The 12,416-nt window shown below is 41.2% G+C and overlaps 1 protein-coding gene across 1 annotated transcript in view; it reads right to left on the reverse strand.

The window, feature by feature from the left end:
* SNTG2 (syntrophin gamma 2) overlaps window positions 1-12,416 on the reverse strand; it is a 222,193-nt gene that overhangs the window by 123,512 nt on the left and 86,265 nt on the right. Inside the window, exons 9-10 of the mRNA XM_088448850.1 lie at window positions 10,117-10,244; window positions 1,434-1,563 (exon numbers count right to left, since the gene is read on the reverse strand). Coding sequence (XP_088304976.1) covers window positions 1,434-1,563; window positions 10,117-10,244 — 258 coding nt within the window. The remainder of the gene's footprint in view (window positions 1-1,433; window positions 1,564-10,116; window positions 10,245-12,416) is intronic.

Below are 12,416 nucleotides of genomic sequence, written 5' to 3' on the forward strand. Positions count from 1 at the left end.
AGGTACCATATAGCCCCTTCTACAAGGATCCTTTAGTCACTGTAACAGTGTAAACTCAATTATTCATATGTTGCATGGCTTATACTCTGCTTATTCAAGGACAGATTCTGTCTCCCAATTAGTATTCATTTAATATATTGAACTTTTTCCATTTGCAGAACTGAAACTATATTTTATCCATGTTATCATCATTTGCATTTGTATTGGTATTATATTGTGCATAAAATGTTGATTATACTTGAAGAATTCCAATACTCATGAATAATTATTTGACATCCCCTATCCCCATATTATATAAAGTGATTACAAATAGCCAATGGGTAGAGAATGTAACTACTAGTTTAGCAACCAGAAGCCTAGTACCACTCACTTAAGGAAGACTGAACAGGCAATAATGCAAGTATAAACTCTTCTATCACTATACATTGCACAGTCCCTTTTTTCAGTGTACCAATAAATACTTTTATTAGTCCTTATTTAAATATATGTATTAGGTCACATCAAATCCATAAGGACGTTGAGACATATTAGAAAAATAGGGCCTGATTCAGCAGCAGACACAATTCTGTGATTTACGCAGACCGATCGATTGTTTGCAGGGATGTTTCTATAATATATATATATAAATAATATTTGCACCCATATTTTTAATACTTACCACTCCGCCGCCGGAGTCCCACATCGGCGCCGGTATCAGCGATGCAATAATCCCCTGGAAAATGGCCTCTGCGGCCATTTTCCTGCATTTTGACCATATCCAGTAGGGAAAACACGGCACCATTTTTCCGGTGACCTGCGCATGCGCTCTAGACTCTGGGCACACTCTAGTGCCCAGAGTCTACCAGTGCGGCTCTGTGCTCAGTGCGCAACTGACCGCTGGAGAGAGAGGAGGGGGCTCCGGACAGAGATTGCACACGGGCCCCCTCCTCTCTTGAAACGCCCCTGAATGTTTGCCATCGCGCAAGCGTATCATTTGCACTGCGCATGTGCGATTGTGGACGTACAGAGGCATCCATAGCAAAGTGAGTGACAGGTTGTCAGTGTTTGGGAGTGGTAACAGGGGGTGTGGTTAGAAAAACATAGGCGTGTCTGTCTGTTTGCATGCCGTTTCATGGGCGCGCATAAATCAGCCAGTGCGATTGCATACGCAGCATGAGAGCTCTCTGCATGCGAGGAGACTGGCAGTGTTTGCAGCTGGTCAGACTTGCCGTACTCCTGCTTGATGTGCGTCGATGGTACTGATGTTTACGCGGGGGTACGACATTGGACGGATGTGTGAAGGCAGCAGTGGGCGTCTGAATGCTGGTAAGGTGTGAAATGGGATAGATTCCATTTGTCCTGATCAGCAACATAGTTATATGAAATACTGCTGAATACATCCTTATAACATTCAACCTCTCATTGTGAGATTACAGACTAAGGGAGGAACTTACATTTTGTTGTGTCAGATCACTAACATTTGTTGATATTGCTCGCAGCCAGTCCGCACTGTCATGTGCTGAATTAAACTGGAGAGTTCCAGAACTAACGCCATCTTGTGCCAGCAATTCAAATGAATTAGGTCTGTAACAAAGAGAGCATATTTATAAAAATAGGAATAATAGCAATAATAATAACACTAACAATGACAGGTGTTCTATCTCAACTATTGCATAGTATCTCATAGTTCAAAAAACAAATATTAGGTTACATTTGCAGGAATATCTTGAACAAGCATAGTTGTATAACTGTAAATGGAAGGTGAATTAAGATGCTCAGTTACAATTTGACGTAGCAAAGCAGTAGCCCTCAAACTCAGGGCCTGATCCAGAGCCGCTCGTATGCGGCCGCTCGTTCGCTCAGAGCGATGTTCGCACAACTGCGCATGCATATGGGTCATAATGCGTATGCGCCAACCAGTCAGTGCGGTCGGAAATCGAGCGCTTGCAAAATAGCGAGTGCCTGCTAATTTGAGTGACAGAATGAGGCGTTCGTGGGTGGTAACAGGGGAAGGTGCTTGAAAACGGAGAGTGGAAATCCAAACGCAGGCGTGCCAAACGGTCAAAACGGGCGTTTTAAGGGTGTGCATAATTAACAAAGCAGCGTCATCGGCCATGGCACTTGGTTGTCTCTTAGCCTGAACTGTTCGCATGATTGCGGTAGGAAAATCCTACCACAAGCACTGCGAGCAGTTCAGACGCCTTTCGATGTACTCGATTAATCTAATAAATAGTGGAGATGACGTAGGATGCGAGCGGCCAGGGGGCGTCTTTACAAAATAGCGAGCGCATGTTTCGTTTGCTCGCTCAAACATAGAGGCGTCAACAGACCGCAAAGAGCGAGCGCTCAATTTAAATATCCGGCCCCTTTTTCTGAATAGCGTCCAGCTCTGAATCAGGCCCTCAGTCCTCAGGACCCCACACAGCTCACATTTTCCAGGTCTCCTGGCAGGTTCACAGGTGTAGTCATTACTCACTGACACATTTTAAAATATCCACAGGTGGAGCTAATTATTTCACTTGTGATTCTGTGAGGAGATATGGGAAACATGCACTGTTTGGGGTCCTGAGGGCCAAGTTTGAGAACCTGTGTAGTAAAGTAAAGAAAATCCAAGACAGGGTGCATCACAAACAAGATTAGCAAAGAGAGATACAACTAGGATTTTCAGTGAGGGAGAATGGACAAGGTGTTTGGGTATCTTAGGAGTATGACATTTAACCACATAGCTGGCGTGATCACATGGAATGTGACTGCAGCCAACTGGGCTTCAGCTGATGCGGTCGCATCCCATATGACCGCAATGCCCAGCTGCGTAGCCTGGCTTTTATGGAGGAAATTTGTTCTGCACATGTGACCACCGATATCACTGTCAGAATTAAGCCCCAGTGGAGTGCATGCGGCAGGGACAAATGTGCACGGAAGGGATCTTAGAACCTGATTTAGAGATGGACAGTAATGCAAATGTAACTTCATACTCTCATGGATCACAGTTACTATATTACCTAAGCACAGGGACGCCCACTGCTGCCTTCTCATACAGTATGTGTACATCAATGTGCAGCAGCATAAACATCGGTACAATCAACCAACAGGGGTGGGAGGTAATTTTACAATGGGGTCTATGGTCAAGGGGTGGTTTGAGAAACTGCCCAGGTATTTTGTTTTTGTCAATAAAATATATTTTAATATAGTTGTTAAAATACTTTCTAAAAAAACAACAATTTCTGACCAGTTTTTGGGGAAAAAAAAGTAGTTAAGAGAAGAACCTTGTGCAGTATGTTTCACATGTATAATGCTTATATTGTAGGAGTTGAGAATATATTAAATCCAAAGTTGTCAAGTGGTTACAAAAATTACCTATAATCAGGTAATATTGTGATTGTTCATTGATTATTCTTAGAGGAAATTAATGGACTCTGGTTAAAACTTTTTGTTGTAGAAATAAACTCCACTGTTCACAAGTAATAGAACCAAGGTGGTCTTTCGTCTGGGAACTGCACATTTTCAATATTACTCTCCCTTATCTGCACCAATAATGGTCCATTCTTTACTCTTTACAGCCTGGAGATGTCTAAATGAATGTAACACTTAATGCAATGTGTTGATAATACTAATTGAACAGCAGCGGGAAGACGGCTTCATTGGACTGACCATTCAGAAACTTGCATTGGCAAGACTTTAAGTTGGTCCTATTAGCCAACTTGAGTCTATAGGAAAGATTCCTGGACTGCACACCCTGAATATATATAATGGGAGGTGCTACCGGATGAGACTAATTGCAGGCACAGAAATAGACAGATCTCAGGTGCACAACTCCAAATTACTGATAATATATAAATGTAATAAAATTTTGCAATCAATAGAGGTTTTTAGCATAATCATGGCAAAGGTTATGGGCCTACCCACCATATCCAGGTAACCTCTTTAGGGTAGGTCCCTAACATACTAGGGTTCAAATGCAGAGTGCAGTACACCCCTAAATCAGTGCAGCCTAGCCACCCCAGGGCATTACCATAGTGAGAAAAGTGAAGTAAAAAAAGTAAGAGCAGCTATGGCTGTATAGAAAGGTGATAATACAAATATAATGAAACAAACAAAGTATTAAAATTGTGTGGAAAAGAAAGAATGTGTTATAATGCAATGCCCTGGAGTAGAACAACCAAAGCAATCCAGGGGACCCAAGCCCAAAAATCAACCCCAAATTGCACTACAGTATATAAACTTGTAGGACTTACCTAAAATTGTGCCTATTAATAGTGTGCATATACTATATCAGACTCCATGCTTTTAAACCAATAAGGGAGGGGTGCTAGTCCAGACTGAAGGCATCTCCTTTCCTTGAGTCTAGCAGAGCTGGTAACACGAACACTTAATTGCCCCCCTAATGCCAACTGTTGATTCTCCCTCTACATCAAAACTGAATCTACCCTTGATACTCCACTATCAACCCTTTATCCATTTTTCCTGTACATGATTGATAATTAACATGCAAAAACACACACACACTCTACTTAATTGTTGCCTGTGTTTAGGACAAGGTGGGACCTTAGCCAGTGGCAGCTAAACTTAGTCTCATGAGACTATGATTATGTCTTCCAAGACAAAGCTCCATTTTATAGTGGACGTGAATCAGAGTGCAGGCCATTCATTCTGATTCACAGCAAGACTGTCTGACCGCTCTGACAAATAAACGGGTCTCACTGCAGCTACAGTACTGCTTCACTCTCCAGCCACAGTGCGATCCAGCACTATCTGCCACAGGAAAAATACATGGAGACTGAGGATGCCTGGACAGAAATATTACTACTTTATCCCTGGACAGAAATATTACTACTTTCTCCCTTGTTTAGGTAGTGGTAGTGGTGCACTGACACCAACCCTAGTGACATCACTAAAAATTGTGCAGAATGTTGCCTCCCTTTATCCTCAGTCACTCCAGTGGTAGATAGTCTGGACAGGTTTACACCATAAAGGGAGTTCATGAGCATGCTGTTCTTGGTGTTGTAGTGAAAACTGGCCACAAACTGGTCTGCATATGGCTAGTGCTTATATGGAGGCAGAGGAACCCAACAAATGTAGTGGAAACAAGCCCAGGATGTCTAACACAGGGCTTATGAGGGGTTGAGGAGAGAGAATGCTGCCTTTTTTATTTTATTTCATTTTAATTGTTTATGACATAGTTGTCACATTTTTAAAGAGAATTTCCCTGTGTGAATATGATTTTGCTGGGAATAAGTTATACAATACTAATATAAAATGAATAATAATGGTTGAAATTGGCGTTCTGCTTCTGCGAGGCTGGGTCGTAGGAAGCTCTGAAAGCTGCCTTTGCTCCAAGCAGGTGTAGGACCCCTGGAAATCCCAGTTCCTGGTTCACCTGAAATTTTCTACTGACGACACCTTAGCACACACTTTTTGGACCCCTGGCAAGGTAGCAGACATCTCTAAACCTCTGGCAAGGTAGCAGATAACTTCTTATGGCCGGAGGCAGGAGTAGACAGAACCTCATGCATGAAGGCAAGGGCATTTTGTCAGGTGACCAGCACACGGCACTATGACTTCCTGGGCAGCGGGTCAGAACTCGGGCTGGTGGCTGGTGTGATGGTAGTTGGACTGCTGGCAGGTTGGTGGCCGGCGGGGCTCCACTTGGAGGTAACCTGGGAACAACAGCAGGCTGGAAGGAAGACACCCTCTTGGGAACAGGAAGGCCACAATCCCTCACTTAGACCAGCAGACAGGAGTTCCCCACTGGGACTGTGGCATTATCGACTCCTTCTGAGGCTATGGCACTAAATACCCCTCCTGGTGCTGTGGCACTAGGAACTCCTCTTAGGGCTGTCTTACTAGAGACCCCTACTGGGATTGTGGCACTAGAGCCCCTCACTGGAATTGTGGTACTAAAGACCCTTCCTGGGACTGGACACTTGGTGCCCACTCCTGGGGCTGCACATTTGGAGAATACTCCTGGGGCTGGTCACTCAGAGCTCTTTTCTGGGGCTGGACACTCATAGCCCCCTCCTGGGGCTGGACACTCATAGCCCCCTCCTGGGGCTGGACACAGAGCCCCCTCCTGCAGATGGACACTAGTAGCCCACTCCTGGGGCTGGTCACTCTGAGCTCTCTTCTGGGGCTGGACACTCAGAGCACCCCCATGGAGTTTTACACTCAGAGCCCCCCTCCTGGGGCTGGACACTTGGAGCCCCTGACCCTTGGGATTTGGGTTTGCATCCTGAAACTCGGAACTTGGGCTTGTGCCCTGATACTTGGAACTTGAGCTGGAGCTCCAATCCTTAAACCTGTGGACTGCTTCCCAGCACTCAGAACTTGAATTTCCCTGTATGCTTTTCAACCCTACTGATATAAATTAATGGTAATGTTTATTTGACATACAGGGTAGTACACAAATGAAGCAGGTACTAAAGCAGGCCAATAATGGAGAACATAAAAGGCAAACTGAAATATATCTAGGTAATTTACTGTTGAGGAGTTTGAGCACAGGGCATAATATATGAGTCCAAACACAGAAGATATATTGCAGACAGGTACAGAATACTTGGGTATGCTGATGAGATATGTTGCAGACAGGAACAGAATACATGGAAATGCTGATGAGATATAGTGCAGAAAAAACATAATACTAGGAAATGCAGATGAGATATATTGCAGACAGGCACAGATTACTTGGAACTGTTGCTGAGATTTATTGAAGACAGGAACAGAACATTGGAATAAACAATGCAGGTTTACCGGAACTCAGAAGACTGATAGCAGAAAATAGAGAATTAGTAAGGTATGCTGGATACCTGGCACGGTGCTATTGATGGGAATAATTTTTCTAAGAGCCACTGTTTAGAGGAGATAGTCACTCTCCAAGAAAAATAGTCAATGGTGATAGGTAACAGTGGTTTTACAGAAAAATAAAAGTAAATGCTTCCTACACAATTGAACCATAACATTAAATGCATGTATTCAAACATAAAATAATAAGAATAATAGGTAGATGCATACATAAACATCACAATATAATAAAAAAACATCAGTGTAAAAATAAAGAATCTCTTATGTGGACTACGGTGGAAAAGTTCTTTGTAATGTTTGGGTAATACCCATGTCCACATCTGTGGCATTAACAGAGAGTGAAATAGGAGAGAGGGAGAGTTCAGTCCTGAGCCTACAGATATTACCATGTAGGCTTAATCCATTGATTTAGTCCTGCTGCTTCAAACAGTTCCCCTTTGTTCCATGGAGTAATGTAGGTCTGTCTGGATGTGTGCTTGTTAGCTGTATGCACTCTGCGTGTGAACTCCACTGATATAAATCAGGCACTCCTCTCTTTGGGACTGGTCAATCCGAGACTACGGGTATTTCTGCTGCCCCACTGACGCGTTTCGCTGGTGCCCCAGCTTTATCAAAGGTGATTTTTGGGCTGCACAGGAGCTCTTTATATACCCGTGTCAATAACACACAAGCAACTCATGTGTTCTTTATATTTTCAACTGTGTTTGAGACCCGTAATAAGCCTTTACAGATGACTCTAGACATATTGTCTTATTCTAACAGTATTCATTTTATGAATCAACTATAAAAATACTTTAAAAAGATCTGATTTAACAAGAAACCTTCCATATCAAACAAATGGGAAAGAAAAGCCCTTAACAGTTTGATGAAAGACTCTACAATCATAATAAATGAGGCAGACAAAGGTGGTGCAATTGTGGTGCAAAACAAAGATGACCTCAAAGAAGCCTTCAGACAACTAGAAGACAATACATTTTACATACAACTAGCACAAGACCCCACCTTTCCCTACCTGCTAGAATTAAAATCTCTATAGAACAATGCCTTAGTCAAAGGTGTGATTTCCAGGGAGGAATTCTGATTCTTAGTTTTACCTTTTCCCACCATCCCCATTTAGTATCACCTCCCTGTAATACACATACATATCTTCTAACTTATCCTTTAAGGTTGATTCTTTTCTCCAGCCACTTGTCTCTCTGCTTAGGTTTCACATCAGAGAAACCTCTCATTTTTTGCAAATTATATAGTCTATTCAATGGAAGCCTTTATTAGGCTGGAGGCCTGGCTGGATTGCCTAATCTCATAAATGCCAAATTTTAAAAGTGCACTTTACATTTTAAATTAAATATTAGCTTTATACCAGCGTTATTAATTATATCTACAGCTGCATTTGCTTGTGAATTGACGCATTCCTTTTCTCTTCTGTCACCTGCAGGTAATTGACTACACCTCTCAGCATGTTTGCTGCATTTTATTTCTAATGCCCACCTTCAAAAGTTGTATTAGGTAATTGACCGCACCTCTCAGCAATTAACTTAGAAGTAATGTTAAATAGTTTATCACTGCATAGTATCTCTAGCTGATGGTTCCGATTTTTGTTTTGTGTTTTTTGTTTTCTTTCTTAGCTTATAGATATTTAGACCCAGATGTTAGCTTAATATTACATGCTGTTTGTTTGCTTAAGTTAATTTATTGCTAGCAATATTAGTGGGAGTTTTCTGGGGTTGTTAGCAATCAGTGGATTCATGCCAGGTCTCCTATGTAAGTTTCATTATTAGGCTGGAGACCTGGCTAGAGTGCATAATCTCAAAAGTGCCAAATTTTAAAAGTGCACTTTACATTTTAAATCGAATATTAGCGTTATACCAGCGTTAAACAGAAGCGAAACAAAAGGGAAACAAACTATCTACAATCTAACAACCAAAACTTTAACTGGACAAAGCTGGAACAACAATTGTGAGTTCACATTCTCCTTACTACAAGATCCTGTGGACTACATAACCAGGACTTTCATCACTCAACTCTCTGTTTGGTTGAACTATATAATCCTTAATGTCATAGCATGTCTAAATAAAGAGAATAATAGATGCTATGGCGATATAATTCTGGATAAGAAACACTGTATTATTTAAGAGAGATTTCAGACTACAAGTAATGCAGATCATCTGTAAACTATTAAAGGTCACATCAATTAGATAGTATATGGGAAACCTGGAGTAAAATACACGTATCCAGGAATATTCAGCATATTTCCCATATTAATGTTGAAGACTCAGAACCAGATATTGATTAATTGAATAAATATTAATGATGAAATAATCACACAAGACACACAGCGGGCAAACCTTTATTTTATTTAATACTAATTTTAAAACACATTTCTATTATATATTCTCTAATCACCACTTATTTTGATATATTTTTTAACCATTATTTTGCTGATTTGAGTCCTACAATAAAGGACATTCTTTTAAAGTATATCTAATAAACTTTAAATTTTTAATAAACAAAATATTTCTTTACACCACTACAAGACAATACTTTTCTTTTTTCTTGCTTCTTTGACTAGTGCCACTTTTTGTCGTTTGGTAGCACCCTCAGTATTGATAATAATTATATTAGGATAACAATTTGAGGTTTTCATTATTTTCGATCCATAAATGTGTGCAGATGTATTTACTCCTTTGTGTGCACAAGATAAAATACATGTCAGACCGACAGACCTGTTATCTGGCAGTCTGACACCCAGCAGATATTAGGGCCATACTGTGTAATGCTGGCCATACACGCTACAATTATCGGGGCGATCCGCCGATATCAGGCGGATCGCCCCGATAATTGTAGCATGTGGGGAGGCGACCGAGGGTTATATATTGCTCGGTCGGGCATGCCAGATTGTCCAGCATGCCCGTTCGATGCGATATTTCCCGGTAAACTGTCGGCCGCATCGGGCAGTGTATCCCCAGCCGCGGCCGACAGACAGACATTTCCTGTGTTCCTTCCTACGGAAGGAACAGGGAAATGTCTCCTCCCCCGGGGGCAGATGTCGGACTGATACACTGTGAGAGAAATCTCACAGTGTATGCCGGTGACATCTGCGGCTGGCAGGCTGCCAGATAAAATGTCTGTCGGTCTGACAGACATTTTATTTGGCCGTGTATGCCCAGCATTAGATATCTCACAGTTTATTGGCCACAATATCTGGCTTCCTCCCCTGAGGAGGAGACATTTCCCAATTTCTTCCCCTATGAAAGAGCAGTGGAAATATCCATCTGCAGTGCATACTCTGACCAATGTGGCCGACTTATAACTTAATTAGTTGAATAAGATGATACAAACCTTAATTTTACCTTCGAAGCCTTAAACCTTGAAATTCGAGCCATTAATAAAGGAATTGAAACCTCGTCTATCCATCTTTTCTCGTACTTGAGATCTTTAATTGTAGGAGAGGAAGGTGATGATGGGGCCTAAAGAATTATGCACAAAAAAAGTTTTTTTAATGTTTGATTACAATAACATAAATCCAGAATACATATAAGAATGTTTTTTTTTTGTATTTCATTTATAAAAGCATTATGAGACAATAATGTGAATTTAATCATGGTTATATCTTCCAAGCTGTGATAATGTATTGCCTTTTTGATAATAATTGTTTCTCTTTACAAAACTAAAGAAAATGCAGTTAATGGGTTTTTTTTTTACACTAAAGAAGGATCACAAAATAACCTTGATACATTCATCAATAGAGGGCCTGATTCAGTACGGATCGCAACTGTGATTGCAATAGCGATTGCGCACGCAGTGTCAATGTGAAGATATGCTAATCCTCTGCGATCGCTATGCCATACGCAGCCTAACCTAAGGACGCCCACCTTACCTTACACACATCCTTAATACTTTGCAAGTCTGCGAAAAACATTGGTAACATTGAGTACCAACGGAGTCTCACACACACTTGCATAAGGTCTGACCTTACTCAGGAATTGGTAAACTCATCGTACGCAGTGAAAGCCAAAGCTGTATATGGCATCGTAGTGACTACTTTATGCACGCCCCTGCAACATCGTTCAAACACACTGGCGCGCCTGTGTTTCGCTGAGTACGCCTCCGTCACTTCCCCCAAATGGTACTTCCTGTCAATCACTCTGCGATGGGTCTGCATAGACTCTGCGATCATAGTCTTGATCAAAGTGGCTGGTTCGCGCTCGCACACTGTGATAACTATGTATGCGCAGAATGCAACAATCGGCCGATTGAGTGCGTAATAACAGTTGCGATCTTTGCTGAATCAGGCCGAGTGTGTCATCCGCTGAATCTAAATGTATTAATTTTATATTGAAATCTTGGTGCAAATCAAAATAATAACTAAATGAAGGCAATAGGAAATAAGCACAAGTTAATGCAATACTATTTATTGGCTGCCAATGGTCTGCCAAGGCAAATCTCTAAAGGATAAAGTAGAAGAAGGAGAACACACAATTAATTAATTAGGTTTGCTCATTATTGTTTATGTATTGACAAGTACATACTGCTACTGTTTATGTTCCATACTATGCTTATAACTATATCTATCATTTAATGTTATGTAAACATGATGGGTCTCATTCAGAATCATCCTGAAATGCTATTTGGTTTGGTTTTGAGTTGTGATTTTCTTTGTATTGCTAATGTTTGCCATCTTTTCAGTAACAAATGTAAACTGAAACTGTCAGGGACTAGAGGGCAGAGAACGGAGCTGGAACGGGCATAGTGTCTCGGGTAGTGGATGTGCAATCGCTGGTAGTGCGCAGTGGGCAGGAGCAGTGAAAATTCAGTAAGCGCTTGGTGAGACTAAAATAGCCACAGAAAAGTTTCAAATGAGTTACCTGTGCTCCAAACCTGCTGTAAGTGTAAAAATAATAATGAAGACTGTGAAAGATTGATTGCAAACGCTGGAAACACCCATTTATGCAAAACCCCATACAACTGATGCAAAAGTGTTTTAAAAGGTGACTTTATCTGGCAATTATCTGTAATGTGTTTCCTTTGTGTGCTGCTATTTTTAACATTTTGCTGAATACTTGCTGAAACCATGCCTCCAGTCCAGGGGCGTAACTAGAACTTTGTGGGCCCCATAGCAACATTTTTAAGGGGCCCCCCTATCTCAGGTCTCAACCAGAGTGTATACATATATATAGCCGGGAGGTGACGCTGGAGCGGGATGACGTCACTAGGCCACGCCCTAATGCGTTTTGTCAATAGACTTAGTCAGAGTGCCCTCTGATGAAGTCTATTGACAAAATTTTTGTGCTATTTGATGGAAATCAATTTTGAAAGCAATTATTAAAACGAGACATAGAATTTTGTAAAATGTACCTAAATTGTGCTGTGTGGTGGTGAATAGAATTTCCAGCTCTTCATACACTACTACATCCTCTGGTTTATTCATCATCACTTAATTTCTACAAAAGCAGGTAAACATTAACATTTTCACCTACTTTTGTATAAATTTAGTATCAGGGCCATTCATTGACTGAGTAACGCAGGATATATCACTGATATCTCCTGGTTACAATTCTCCCCCGATAATATCCACAGTCACCATACTTTAGTTGGGAATGTAGAAATTATGTAATTCATCAAGTTCTGAAAAAGCATTT

Source organism: Taudactylus pleione, unplaced genomic scaffold (assembly GCF_031769625.1).
Source record: "Taudactylus pleione unplaced genomic scaffold, aTauple2 ptg000468l, whole genome shotgun sequence".
NCBI lineage: Eukaryota > Metazoa > Chordata > Amphibia > Anura > Myobatrachidae > Taudactylus > Taudactylus pleione.